The following is a 15,112-nucleotide window of genomic DNA, read 5'->3' as shown; positions in this document are numbered from 1 at the left end:
CCTTAAAGCAATTCCGTTGTATATAGTACATGAACTTTGGATTGAGGAAAGACTATTCGATTATTTTTCTTCCCTATGGAATATAACTATATGCACTAAAGATATACAGGAATTCGCCCTAGACTCTACACGAAGAAAAGAAGAATGAATACGAGTGGTCTGGTTCGATTCCATATTCCGGGGCGTGTACGTATATACGTACGTACTCATCTCCCCATACTGAGTTTTCAAAGAGCCAGCACATACGGAGTAACATGATTGCACATAAGAAGGGTTGTCCATCTCGTCGCTTCCTCGGGTGGTCCATGGTGGGCGCTAATATGTTGGGAGCGCCAAATACATACGCAGCACTCCGTAGGCAACGACATTTTGACCCCCTTAATTAAGAAAAGGGACAAAAATCCCCAATCAATAGATACACGGGCACTCTAGAAAGAATTTTTGTTATAGGGGCAGCAATTGCGGTGGTTGGTGCTCTGTATGCAGAACAGCATCATTCGATTGAAGTTTATATACAATGTGATGCAAGGGGACACTGTTAGTACTGAGTCGATTTGATACCGTTGAACCGTTATCTAGTAGGTAACTAACGGTTAGTATGTTTACACGGTTGATTGTCAATGCTTAGATGATTAAACACCAATCAATCACTGAGAAGTACTAATTAGAAAATCTACTCCAAACTCTTTGACTCTCTGCTTTCGGGTTTTTGCAGGGCTATCGGAGCGACGGTTGAAGTTTCCTAGCATCGCACTCTGGAAACAGCTCCTAATCTAGCACATGCAATACGTCGAGATATTCAGACTACGAGAGATAGAGATGCGAGCGCAACTACGGTACAGACATGGAGACTATTTTAAAATGCGGTTCGGGCGCCTAGGGGGCTTCCCGAATGATCTGAGGGTGTATAGCCTCTGCCAGATTCGTGATGTCGGGGAAAGCCCAGTTATACATACCCGCATTAGGAGAGAAATATATATCTGGCCTTCAATCCCTCTCCGACATAGTAGCACAGCGATGTTTTTTGTTTTTGAAGAATACGATCGCCGGGAAAACTGGCCTTATGCTGCTTTCAAGTCCACTCATATGCAAGTGAACTGGTAGGTGACCTTTAGCAGGAAAAAACACGAGGGGCAGCAACCAATAGTCAACTGGGTATCCGCATCATCCGCAAGGAGGATTTGCGGTCGAGAGAATAATTTTGACCCATGAATCCCTCCGACAGCGACCATAACCTCTTTTCTTGGAGTTTCCACTGTGAGCACTAAGTCGACTAGTAAGTGGGTTCCATAGAGGTATCCATACGAGCGTCCAGAACCGGTTGATTCTGGTTGGTCAGCGTAACTGGTGGGAGTTCGATCGTCTCTAGCGACTGATTCTCAGGCGCTGTGAAACTGGAGCTAGAATACTGTGTAGATATCAAACTACCGTACTTCTGCCATCTTACATTTCACAGGAAAATCATTTCACAATGGCCATATAACGTAACGGTCATAATATCAATAGTAATCACAATAGGACTACGTGAAAGCGAAATCCCACGGTGGTAGGTAATAATAGTGACATGGCTGAGACACGAGTGGGCTGAAAAAGAGGCTTATACGACCGTTGGGTGGTGAGGATTAGTTGTTGTGGTGGTTTGGTAGTGGATGTGGGCTTTCGTTCAAAGCTGGTTTTAGTGGTTTCCAAGTTTAGCATCAAAAGCCACACCACCCAATCCATTGATTGGGCTTGAAGCAAAGGGAACAAACATGGCGCAGTCCCCGTCAGCAGTTGGTTTCGGGTCTATTCGACGGAAGCTTTTTGGCCTTCACATTCCAATCAATTTCCAACCTTGTTTTTTTTTCTTCCTTTTACGTTTTTCTTTCTTTTTCTGTGGCTCTGACAGTAAATGTGCTCATTTGTGTGAGAAAAAGAAAAAACCCCAAAAAAGCAAAGACAGATCCTATCGGTCCTCCATACAGCCATTGCCGGGCTCCCCTTCACTGTTTACCTCCGCTTGCGCTTTTTGGACCTGGAAATCCCTTCCCCGCCGCCAACTTTCGGAGTTATGATCCCTATCCCCTACATTTCCATTTTGGGGCATTTAGAGGAGTAGTTCACTCCTATTCTTATTTGGCCCTTTGATCGCGATACCTTATCTCGCCACCTCCCTGCAAACCGATCCTCCCCGAACTGTTCCCGTTCGCTCTGTTCACTTGGAAGGCTGCGGCTTTATCGAGCCGATTAGGCAGACGCTGATAGTTTCAGAAGTCCTTGGATCTTGGTTGGACAACGTGGATTAAATCGTCTACGAGGGGGCTGACCTCCCCAAGGAGGTCATCCTACATATACCCGAAGATCGTGATGTGTGTAGACCAACTTGCGAGATGGCATGACCGACGCACGCCTGGGGTTTCCATACACGAACGGCCATCGTTTCAGTCACAAGATGAGTGGGATAGCTTGCGATCGTCGCGACGACATTGGAGTCGGTCCGATGGCGGGGGGATAGCGTGGATATTGATGGTAATGTTGGTGATGCTGGTGTCTCCAACCTATGCTGCTCTGGTGAACTTCGACAATTGCTTGCCTGCGCCCACCATCGCCTCGAACCCACAGAAACTCCAGTTTGTCCCTCTCGACGTGTCCGTGAAATTCGACTTGACGAATTCTCTGCACAACTTGAACATCACGGTATACGGGAATGTTTCTGGGACCGCTGACCAGTCGTCATCCTATCCATCCCCCGATGATCCGCAGTGGACAAATAGGAACGCGACGGTGGGAAAGATCGTGGACCTGGATACGTCCAACAACAAATACAGTACCCTGATAACGACTGTTGATGTAGTTAGCTTCTCACCATACTCTGGTCCAACTAGGTTTTGCGACTCAATCATTCAAGGAGATTGCCCGCTGGGACCTGTCTTCTACGCCAATGCGTGAGTATTTAGGCTTTACCACTGTCCAAACGCTGTTGACTAACTGAATGTTGTAATTATCATTAGGAGCGACCTGGGTTCTTTACGTTCTTTCTCTGTTCAACATGACATGCTATCGTCGTACCGCTTTGCGACCCTGTCGTCAACTCTGTTAATCAAGTCCGGCGATGCAGCGGCCACTGATCTGGGATGTATATCGGTTGATGTCACTCAAGATCTTGGATCGGCCCTGAAAAGTGCGCTAGCTTATGTCCCTCTTGTAATCCTGATTCTTGTAGGAGTCGCGACCGTAACCGCCGCAATATACAGTCCATGGGGCACAACGGACCCATTTCACTGGACAAGCAATTATGGCCGCGACGAAGATGTCCTTCGCCTGGTAACGCCAGGGTTTGGGGACTGCCTACAATATATGCAATTCGCAGTATTGACAGGAGCATTGTCACTGAACTACCCCGGCTATTATCAGCCAGTGGTGAGTCAGGTTGCGTGGTCAACCCTCATGTTTAACCAGAGCTTTCTAAGTCCCGGGAATGAGCGGAATCCTGTAAAGGACGGTGTATACACTGTGAACGGTACCTACGGGCTGGACGCGCTACAACAGTATGTTGGAATGGAGTCGGCGCGGGATATCTGGCCGGGGATGATAATATGGTTACTTGTGGTTGTTGTCGCGATCACGCTCATCATCCAGCTCGCCTTTGCACTTCGGTGGCTTCATCGTGAACTTGCCAATATTCCGGAGGAAGACCTACGTTCTAAGAATATGCCATTCACCGTTGGCAACGTCATTCGAATCGTCTGTAACTATTTGTTCTTACCGCTCATCTCGCTCTCTTTTTTTCAACTGGTTATCGCTAGACAATCTCCAGCATACTGTGTGGCTCTAGCCGTCGTGGTCATTCTCATCATGATAGCTTTTGCAATCTGGGTCATTCGGTTGATCGCAAGCACTCGTCCTAAATCATACCTCTTCGACGATCTGCCGACGGTGTTGTTGTATGGTCCACTGTACAACACTTTCTGCGATGATGCGGCCGCCTTTACTGTGGTGTCTCTCTTCCTGTCGTTTGCTCGCGGCGTCGCGATTGGCGCGCTTCAACCTTCAGGGATTGCTCAAATAGTGCTCTTGGCGATTTGCGAAGTTGTTGCTATTTTGACGCTTGTCGCTTTCCGCCCGTTTCCTTCGCCGACGTCCATGAACCTTTATCACGCCTGTTTCTCGATCGTGCGATTTCTCACAATACTCTTGAGCGTCGTTTTTGTTCCGTCTTTAGGCGTGTCACAGGCCGCCCGCGGTTGGATAGGCTACGTTATCCTCTTCTTACACGCAATTGTTCTAGTATTCGGGTTCTTTTTGAACGCCCTACAGACTTTGGTTGAAGTTATAGCTCGACTCGCCGGTGCTGGGGGCTACGAAGGTGGTGTTACCCGTGGTGGCCTCGTCAAGGTATGTACAGTATTGTCGATTCCTTCTTTTCCTAGTGTGGGTCTTCTCGCCTGTGTGCTAAACTGACAATGATCTAGGTATTTGGTATGCGGCAACTCTCACGGCGTATGCCAAGAAGAAGTGTTGGTACTCGCCAAAGCATGGGCTCCGAGGCTGCAATGCTAGCACACACCGACGAGCGATTGTCTTCTCAGTTTGATGGGTCACGGCCCAGAAGCCTTTCGGGCAGCTCCGCGATGCTTCTGAATCGAGCAGCCGCGAGTGAGGGCAGAACCAGCGCCTTTTATGAGTCGGGCAGTGCCCATGGAGGTACCCATAGTCGGGCCAATAGCAGTGGTCTATTTACACCCACCACTCCTGGTAGCAACCCTACTTTCCAGGGTGCAGGCTACCAGACAACAGGAAGTAATTCTCCAAAAAGCGGTCCTCTTTTTGCTATGCAAGCGCACGACCCCTACTACCGGCCTCCCAGGCCTCGCAATAAAAGAGTGGATATGAGTGGAGGCGAGAAAGGTAGAACGGGCGCTCGGCAACGGGCAGGCAGCGACGCTGATGATGATATAATCGAGGGCCCCATGTCTGGGCGGGGCACCCCCGTGCCAGCCTACATTCCTGCGCCAAAAGATGATCTTGATTTGGATGATCCTCGACAGTCCCGCAAAGATTACGCTGTTCGCGAGGTCGACTTCTACTACCGTGTCCGCGGTCCGCCACTGTCCCAAAGCGGCACGCGTAAACTAAAAACTGGCCCTGCAGATCCCACCGGACCTGTATCTTCTGCGACCGGCTTTTTCCGCAACCTGTTCCGAGGAAAGACTAAAGAAAGCGGCAAGGGATTCGAAGTTGTTCGTAGCGCAAGGGCACCCCCACCTGGTCTGCTTCCTGAAGGGGATGATGTCCACGAGCCATACCGAGATGAGCCTGACGACCAGGCTACCGCAGGGCACAGCCGTCGAGTCTCAGGAAGCGACCGATCATATCCAGATACAGATAGTGATGACAACAACCGAACACGCGAGGCGCTGATAAGCCTGCCTCAAGTTGAGTCCGGCGCGGCTATTGAACTGCCCAGTCGCATCGGCTCCCAGCATAGCTCACCTTCAGGGGCCCCACAGGCCTCGCGACCTTCTCGACGCGATTCTCGATCGTTGGCTTTAGAGGGTGACACTGCATCTCACAGATCTCTTCCCATTGTGACCAAAGCTGTTTCGGAGGAGGCCCATTACCCGGCTCCTCAGTTGCATCCTTCCTCGTCCGGTACCGGCCGATTGCCGTTTAGTGCTGCTAGTTCCCCTTCACGGGATCGCAATTTCTCTATAGCCTCAACAACCGCGTCAACATCCTCAAGCCGGCAGCACGGGAACGGTACCGAGCGACCCTCAAGCATGGGGTACGTCGCCCAGCATCGCACCCGGGACTATATCCATGAAGCTAGCCCGGATGAACCGTCTTTCACTGGAAGTGCCGCCGAGCTCGTTGATGAACCGCACCATCCTGAGGGAAGTCATTAAGCCCCGTGCTCCAATTGAAGCAGTATATTTAGTGCACCAAGTTGCACTTCTATCCTAACGATATATCCGTCAATCTGTCAGCGTGTATATTCTGCGCTATTCTATTTGTACTTGATATCAAGGTGACGAATTTCCTTTTACTATTCTTCGTTTGGTGCCATCGGAAAAGAGTTGTACCTGGCGTTCTGATATACGTTTGGATCTCCTTTACATATACATCACGGCCAGCAAAATACCTGCCCGTCCTACCATTTCCCCCCTTATCTTTTCTTACTTTTTCTGCCTTATTTCCTCTACGTTTAATTCGATGGCATTCCACTGTGCCTGTAAGAACAGCTAATCGTGATCGGGAAAAGCCTTCTAATTCAGAAGCTCTTCGTCTTGTATATTGTGGAGCGTTCAATTCATGTATGAAGTATTCGGGAATAGTTCTTTTTAACTACCGTGAGGTTATTATTGGTCAGCTCGACTGGCATAATGGCATACTTCTTTTCTAGCTATATAGCCCTGAATCAAATTCCTTAGTATGAGTATCCGTCCAGAAGCAAGAGTGGATCAGTATCGGTTATGATAAGCCGAAGTGGCAAACGCTATTGGTATCAAAGTTTCGCAGAGAACCCATAGTGCCCTGACAATTGAAAGATTTCTTCAGTTCCTCAGCAAGGGGGAAAGGCATCTGACCTTCGAGGTTGAAAATTTGACGGATATAAAGAGTTGTCAGTGGGACTGCACCATGACTTAAAATTCACTCGGAGGTCACACGGTGCTGCAGTCTCGTGTTTGGTGCCTTAGAATCTTGGACCGCCATTTTCTCAGTTGCCCCGCGGCGAAGAATAATAGGAACAGGCGGTTAATCGTAAGGCACACTTGCCTGGCAACTACTAACCTTGACTCTCACCCTTTCTTCTTTCTGCATTTTTTTTTTCTCTTTTGCCTTCACTTCGTATTCGATTCAAGCGTGACTTCATTGTGCAATTCTCGTTCCTTCTCCTTTATTTCCCCCTTTAGCGTCTGTATTTGTGGTGTCACGAGACACCCACGCCTCGAGTCACTTCTACTTATTTGCCATCAACTCCGAATCTTGGGAAACTCCCTCTCCGCCCTGAACCGTACTTGATAAGCCCTTGATTACTGGCTCAGTCATCCCTTGTCGTCCTGTTTTCTCGCCACTGCCTTCTATTCCGTTTAACGAAACCAATCGTCGTGGGGATACCAAAGCTTGCTTTTCCAACCCGAAACCAATCCTAAGTGTTCGTGTCCGTCTTCGTTACTTCTGTACTTCGTGTTCTTCGCCCTGGAATCGTCGCGCCACTCAGTCCATGACGGCCCGTCATATAAACGGCGGAGGTTGGTTTCTCCAGCGATAGGAAAACAGCCAACGTTGACCTCGTTGTCCACACGACACCCTTGGTTGATGTCGTCATCGTCGTCGAGTTCTGTCCCGGCTTCTGCACCAGGAGGTGCTTCTACCGCATATTCCGCCCTGGGGCGTCCCGCGGGATTCAGACCCCATGCGACCTCCGATACCGCCATGACAAGCGAGGCTGGTCCTGCTTTTGACAGACGCTCTGGGAGAAGGCGCTCCACTGTAACTGGCCCGGACCGGAAAAGAAGATTAGTCAATGCGGAGGGGGATGTCTGGTCGAGACAGTCAGTATCCGGCAGTGCGACTGAATCGGGAGGGCGGATGACGGCACAGATGGATAGCAGGTCTATTTCCAGTGCGGCGTCGATGCGACCCGAAAGCTCTGCGCCTGGTGCGTCCTACTCCACGCCTATTGACTTGTCATCGTCGCCCCCAGACCAGCGTCCTCAGCGGTCAAATGACCGCCGAACCTCCTGGTCACGAGCGGGAAATGATTATCTAGAGTATATACGGCCGCGGTGGCAGCCGGACTCGGAGGTGACGGGTTGTCCGATCTGTCGAACACCCTTCAGTTTCTGGTACAGGAAACATCACTGTCGCAAATGTGGACGGGTGGTGTGCGCGTCATGTTCACCTCACCGGATCACAATTCCGAGACAATTTATTGTCCATCCGCCAGACACCAATCGCTCCCGTGCATCCACGCTGATTCCGCCACGTGTAGCGCCGCTCATTGATCTAGAAGGTGACGACTCAGCCCAATCACCCACGGCCCTTAACCCAGCTCTTGGAGGTGGCGAGGAGGTGCGCTTATGCAACCCTTGTGTACCGGACCCGAACCCAGAACCACCGCGTGGATATACAACCATTCGGGCTCCAGGCGAGCCCCAGTCAGGTGCAGATTATATACGGGGTGGTTTGAGTGCATCAACCAACCATTCCCGCCATCGTCCTTATCATTCCCTATCATCACCGACCCGTCACCCGCCGTACGCCTCGATCGTAAGTTTCACACTAGCCTTCTTTATGTCGGTAAATGTTTCCGTGACTGACTGGAGATAATTATTTGCAGCCCGACAATTTCTCTACTCGCTCAGCCCGCAGGACAGTGGGGTCGAGTGACTATCATTTCTACGGTGGTTTCGGGGGGTCTTTAGGCTCGCGTTTCCAAGAGCGGCCAATGGAGTACGGTTCTTTATCAGCAGCTGGACTCGCCCCGTCTCCGATTGCATCGGGACGGCCTCTTCACTTGGCATCAGGCAGCGCGATGCTATCGGCTGGACCGTCGTTCGCTACATCTTCCAATCAGGAGATACGTCTACCTATCTCTGATCCCCGCCGCCGTGTAGACGAGCGAGACCTTTGCCCTATTTGTGACCATGTTCTTCCGCCTCTGGATGTGAACGGGAACGAGGATGCTCGGGAAGCACATATTAGGCAGTGCATCGAAAGTCATGGTTCCCGAGCGCGCTCGTCCTCCCACAGTAGCAGTCCCGTTGCGCAATCTTCCACCCCTGTGCGAATGCTCGCCTTTACAGCTACTGAGAAGGATTGCCTTGGGCATGATGGCAGTGCGCAGGAGTGCACTATCTGCATGGAGGAGTACGAGGTTGGCCAACCGCTGGTCCGACTGGAATGTCTCTGCAAGTTCCACAAAGGGTGCATTGTTGAATGGTTCGAGCGGAAAAAAGAGTGCCCGGTACATAAAGTGTCCTGAGCGATTTGTATATGCTTTGCTTTTTTGGATTTTCACACTCTCTAGCTGTCTCGTATCTCCTTATTTCTATGCTCTTGTGGACCCTTCTCTTCTCATCATCCTGAGTTGGCAGTATGGCGTTGGTTGTGGGTTTTTGGCGCAAGCTCCATGCTGGATATCTCTTTCGCAACCGTTTGAGCGGGCGTTCGTTTCTATCTCTCTTGCTGGCAATCTGCAGATGGCGTTTTACTCTACCATGACATGTGTGTTACCTCTTTTGTTATCTCAGATCTTTATCTCTATATCAAACGGCTGTGTCGATACAGCACGCAGTCCGCAGCCGATCCCAGGTAGGTCTGCACATTTCAAACAGTGGATTTTACATACACAAGGATGTCATCCTGGAGCTTGAATGACGTTGTAATCTGTTGTTGAAAACAATGAAGTAGGGTTAAGTCCGGTCCCGTCTCATCTGGGTGAGTATCAAAGCGGTATAGTGCGGGAGCAGGCCCAAAACAGACTAGTGGGAACCGATCAGCCGCTGTCGGTCATCGGTCGCCGATTCTGCCGACTGCACGCCAGCAGCTCCATCAACAGGCATACATTGTTCCACAGTCTAACTGCTCTCAGGTAAGTCGTATCACTTCCTGTTCTGCTTGATTTACCTTGGCAGCTTCGTGCCCTTTGCTTCACCTGCTGCATCTGAGAATAATACCCATCGCAAGCCTCATCATCATGTTGCCGCGGTCGAGAGGCCGACGTGCTGACGGTGACATATCCACTCCAGTCCCCGCAACTGATGGAGATCGATCCGCGCCTGCGTCCGGGCAGCGATAATAGCCCTCCAGAGGGAGTGGGAACGAACCATGCTTACCTTCCCTCACCTGCTACTCGACAAGCCGATCCCGCTCCTCTGTCTTCCCATCCGACGAATGATTATCCCGACCCTCCTTCCCAGATCTCCCCGAATGAACAGCTGCATTCTGCGACCTCGACCTCTAGCGACCCCAGCTACTACGGCACCTCAGTCACACAACCTCAGTCCACTCATACTCTATACCAAGCGAGCCCTGGAAGCATCATTGGCAGTACACATAGGTTCGAATCGATCGATCCCAATGATCCTTATTCCGAGCTGAAACGACCACGCGCATGTGAATCATGTCGGCAGTTGAAGGTCCGGTGCGAACCTGACATGAGCAACCCGAACGCATCCTGTAAACGGTGTGCCAAAGCTGGAAGATCCTGTGTCGTTACGGTCCCAACGCGTCGACGCCAAAAGAAGACGGATAGTCGCGTCGCGGAATTAGAGCGGAAGATTGACGCATTGACGGCAAGCTTACAGGCCTCTCAGGGCAGTGGACCGGCACTACACCCAGCGTACCCAGGCCCGCCACGTGAGGAGCACACTGGAAAACGATGGTTGGGGCCAACTCATACTGCATCGACTGGTTCTATACCTGTGTGCTCACCCACCGGCCTGGCGGGGAGTAAACGGCGACATAGCGGGGAGATCAAGGATCCAAGAGACAGTGGTCTGGTGGGGCCCTCATTCTATCGTGCTCCGAGCCCTGCTACAGAGCAGATATTAGATAATACCTCTAGGCAATGGCATGCTCGTCCAAGCTCCGGCTCAGAGACCACAGCGCCGAAACCAAACGCAGCAAACGAGCCCGTCGATGTGATTGACCGAGGCCTTGTGAGCGCGGCCGTGGCATCGGAAGCTTTCACTAGATATGTGAAACATATGGCGCCCCATATCCCGATGGTAGTCTTTCCTCCTGGCACCACGATGGCAGACATCCGGAAGACCAAACCGGTGCTTCTCCATGCCATTATCGCTACAGCCGTGGGGCCTATTCAGCCTGGATTACAGATTTCACTTATTGAAGACTTTTACAGGGTCATTGCGGACCGAGTCGTTGTGAAAGGCGAAAAGTCACTAGATTTAATTCAGGGACTTCTTGTGACCTGCAACTGGTATATCCCGCCGGACCACTTTGAAGAGCTAAAGTTTTACCAGTTGACTCATATGGCTGTGACGTTAGCTATGGATATCGGGATGTACCGTAGGCCGATGCCAAAAAGTCGTCCATGGACCTTGGTCAAAGACCTTATATTGAAAAAGTCGCCCTCTCAGGACCCTGATTCGGCGGAGGCTAGACGGGCATGGTTGGGTTGTTATTTTCTAGCTGTGCAGTAAGCATTCCCCTTCGAGACTGGCTGTGAGAACAGCTTCTGACATATGTAGGGTTGCTGCCTCCTTGCGACGCACCCTTCTCGTACGCTGGACTCCGTATATGGATGAATGCATTGAAATATTGGAGAAGTCTTCGGATGCATTACCCTCGGACAAAGTGATGATACACTGGGCCAAACTAGTACATATTATCGAGGATATCCATCAACAGTTCTGCCCTGACGATACTGGGTCCATTGTTGCTTTCTCAGAGCCCAAAGTTCAGTACACCCTCAAAGTGTTTGAAAAACAGCTAGAGCAGCTCCGGAGGGAGCGAGGACCGAGCGATTTTCGTAAGTTGACATGGAATCCCCTCACTGTATCTTTTACTGACGAGCTGCCAGCCGTATTTACGCAAGCTGAATATATTGTCAACCTCTATCTTCACGAGGGTGCCATGCATGTGGATTACAGCGAGGATCAGAAGTCGCTAGGGGACGACCATTCCAGCCCGACAAGCGCCGCACATATGAATGCATTGAGCACCTGTCTTACTTCAATTCACCAAGCTATAGATACGATCTGCTCCGTTGACATCAAGGATCTCATCTCTCTGCCTGTTTTTGCCTTGGCTCGGACGTCCTTTACGGTTGTTGCATTGATCAAGCTTTATTCCATTGTCTCTTCACCGGAAACACATATTGGCCAGGTAATCGATGTCGCTAGTCTAAAGACCGAATACTACCTCGACCGCGTGATCGAACACTACACCAGGGCCGGCGAGCAGGCTGGGGGCCGGACACCGGCCAAGTTCTCGGTAGTATTGAGCATGCTTCGGGGGTGGTTTCTGAAGCGCAAGGACCATGGACTAGCTTTGAGAGACGCTTTCGGTGGTGGACTGCGCCCAATGAACTGTGGCCATGACAAGGCCGCCTGTCAATCAGCCGCAGAGAAATACCCAAGGGTGAGTTGGTTCCCATATCTCTCGTTCTATATATTCGCTATGCCTGCCTGAAGTTCTTCGTAACATGGCTGATGACCCCAGAAGAACACGGGCACGACTCCTCTCCACCTATTGAGCGAAGTCGCTATGGGCGAGCCGCAGAACCGCCCTAGCTCAGGCCAGGGCCCATGCCCTTCATCGACCGCCGATTACACTCCCTCGGCCTCAGGGCCGGTCAGCCAAACTCCCTCTTCAGACCTTGTATCGCAAGCGCAACCCCCTCTCGGCCCGAGTCCTGCCCCGACCGCAGGTGGCACGACCGATTCAGACCCCTGGGCCCAGTACCCGGCTCCCACCCGGCAGTTCTATCCCCCCTTGACGTCAACCTACCAGGATATCCCAGCCTCGGGATACCCAGATCCTTCGGTAAATGGCAACATGGCAATGCCGTGGCCGGTGCAGGGGTTCTTCGTGCCGGAGTTGGGAATGCAGGTGGGGTTTGAGCCGGAGAACCTGTATGCGCTGGAGAATATGTTGGGAGACGGGTTCTTCAACCTGCCTCTCCCAACGGAGGGGAGCGGGTATTATTAGTGTGGATACACTCGTATCAACCTTCTGCAGCGTGTCAGTCTACGTCCTCGTTTATATATACCCTTTGCGTTTCAGACGCGGGATGGCGGAGGGTGGTACTACACCTCCCATGCCTTCCGCGGTCCATGTCTTGTACGGTATGTGGAGATTTGATGATTTGCACGGATATCTCTACTTCTCCCCCGATGAAATATCCTTCCCGCTCTGTACATACATCTATACGCTCTGATATGATACCCTCTGCTCTTGTCAACACTATTTAACCAGAAAACATCCAAAGCAAATTAGGACATCTGTCCAGCAATGAACTGCTGATCAAACAAACCAAACAATGAAAAACAACCGAGTAAAAATCACCAACCCGTTGGATTTTATCCCAGATTTCCCCGAAGAACCCCAAAACCAAATACACCGTCGAAAACTAAGCCAAACCCAAAATATAGTTAAAATGTTAAATTAAAATCAAAACAAAAGAAATAAGGAATAGGAAACTCAGATAAGAACGGAAAAGGAAAAATCGCCCCAAACTCAAACCCAAAACACACGTAACCAAAAACCTTATGCTATTTTCCCACCAACCAATGACATGCCCAGACCAACTCCCTACCAAACTTAGTAAGCGGAAAACGCCTCGGCTGTGGTTCCTGTGGTTCCGACGAGGAATAAAATTGGAGAATCATGGGAGAAAAGAGTAAGAGAAGAGGAACACGAGAAAGAGAGAGAGAGGGGGGGGGGAGAGAGAGGAGGGGGAGAGAGAGAGAGTGGAAGACGAAGACGAAGACGAAGAATTAGGGTAACATTCTGTCCCCACCGTTTTTTTTTCCTTCTTTCGGATTTAGGTTCTTGTTTTACCCGTGTTGTTACGTGGGGACCTGACCCTGAATTTTGACCTTCGGGTTGATTGTCGTAGCATTGACTTAGTTCTGGGACTAAAGCACGTACGTACCATCATCCATGAGCCGGTTATTACCCACGTTTCTGGATTTCGGTGGTGGAGCTCACTCTCTGGATTTCGGAGGTGGAGCTCACTTTCTGGATAGGGAGGTTAAATCAGCTTGGGACTTACTCGTGGTGGTCCTTGTCCTTTCTTTTGGGAGACGGCGTGGGGGTACCAGTTGTTTACGAGGTTGTGGTATTTGGTATTGATACTCCACTTCAAATGTGTACTTTTTCCTATTGGTGATAGGGGCTCCATTTTTCCGATCAATATTGCTCACGGTGAGGTGATGTAGAGTAAAGTCCGGAGTTATGGTTGTGTACTATAAGGTCTATCTTACTCGATAGCTCCGTATACCCGCGCCTTATAATAAAGTGTATTATAGGAAAGTCAAAACGTCCATGATGAAACGATCCGAGCGTCAGGTTGATGGGAAACAACAGGGCGGCAAAGAAGAATAAGTTCATGTTATAAGGTTTAAGGTATCTCGGCACCGGCACTGAAAGTATATTTATGGTCCCGGTGGTCGCGGATCTAGATCCGATGCAGGCTGGGATCCTTTGAGGCGCTTTCCAACTACATACCGGGGATCCGTATGGGAGTTAGTGTGGCACACACACACACACACACACACACACACACACACGCGCGCCGAAATGTACGGAGTGGTTTCCGGATGGTTGTGTGGGGGTGGACGTCTTGCTCTTGATTAGGGTACATACAACTTACTCCGAGTACAGACTTTCGTGTTTTTCTCCTATTGGATCTTGGTGATTAGGGCTTGCTTCGCTCATGTATGTACCCTTCGTAATCAGTTACCAAGAAAGGAGTGACAAGGGAGTAGAGGGTATACCACGTACACCAGCTTCGGGAGTCAATCATTATAAGTGGATATGACGTGCTGCCGATCCTGTTTTGGATGCTTACATGATGCTGCGTAATGCTATCGGTTGGTCTCTTCGGCAGCTACATGAATGTGTTCAGAAGATGACGTTGGAGTTGGCTATAATTGTCAAGGTTGGTTATATCATATCAGGGGGGGCGGGGGGTTAAAGGGGCATAATCCACCCTAGGTTGTATACGGTTAATAAAAGCTTATAGAATAGTTTGTTATATCCCATTTGAGATAGGTTGGGGAGGTTTCTAATGCTGGAGAACTCTCGGCAGCGCCAAGTCACACTAAATTTTCTATATTTGTATGGGAGGGTTTTGAGCCTCCGGAATCATAGTCCCTTGGGAGTAAGAATTATCTATTATTCTTCTCTATCGTTTGACTACTTTCGGCAATCGGATACGTAAGGGGACCTTTTTAGGTATATGACAAAACCGAGCCCACGCGTGTCCTTGGCCCAGATAAGCTACCGTATTCTAGCCTATATGCGCAATTAGCCCGGCGGCCGAAGAAAATGAACCAAAGCCCCACATAGACATACCGTGTTCGAAGTTCGTAAGTACTTCGAACTCAGCTGGACAAAGGGTTATCGGCACATGGAAGAGTCCCCACACGGCTTCCAC

General features: G+C 50.3%; 2 protein-coding genes across 2 annotated transcripts; both read left to right on the top strand.

Moving 5' to 3' along the window:
• Window positions 1–2,346: 2,346 nt before the first annotated feature.
• On the top strand, window positions 2,347–5,885 carry AO090038000531 (uncharacterized protein; the record flags this gene model as incomplete). Its single annotated transcript, XM_023238246.1, has 3 exons — window positions 2,347–2,924; window positions 2,991–4,374; window positions 4,452–5,885. The coding sequence occupies 3 exons, from the start codon at window positions 2,347–2,349 to the stop codon at window positions 5,883–5,885; spliced, it is 3,396 nt and encodes a 1,131-aa protein (XP_023093176.1).
• A 3,861-nt stretch (window positions 5,886–9,746) lies between these two features.
• AO090038000532 (putative C6 transcription factor (War1)) lies at window positions 9,747–12,660 on the top strand (the record flags this gene model as incomplete). The annotated part of the gene is made up of 4 exons (XM_001825387.1): window positions 9,747–11,146; window positions 11,199–11,479; window positions 11,531–12,090; window positions 12,175–12,660. The coding sequence occupies 4 exons, from the start codon at window positions 9,747–9,749 to the stop codon at window positions 12,658–12,660; spliced, it is 2,727 nt and encodes a 908-aa protein (XP_001825439.1).
• Between the last annotated feature and the right edge of the window lie 2,452 nt (window positions 12,661–15,112).

The sequence above is a fragment of the Aspergillus oryzae genome, chromosome 6 (genome assembly GCF_000184455.2).
Source record: "Aspergillus oryzae RIB40 DNA, chromosome 6".
Classification (NCBI taxonomy): Eukaryota; Fungi; Ascomycota; class Eurotiomycetes; order Eurotiales; family Aspergillaceae; genus Aspergillus; species Aspergillus oryzae.
The sequence above is the reverse complement of the archived record's forward strand: the minus strand, read 5'-3'. Positions and strand labels throughout refer to the sequence as shown.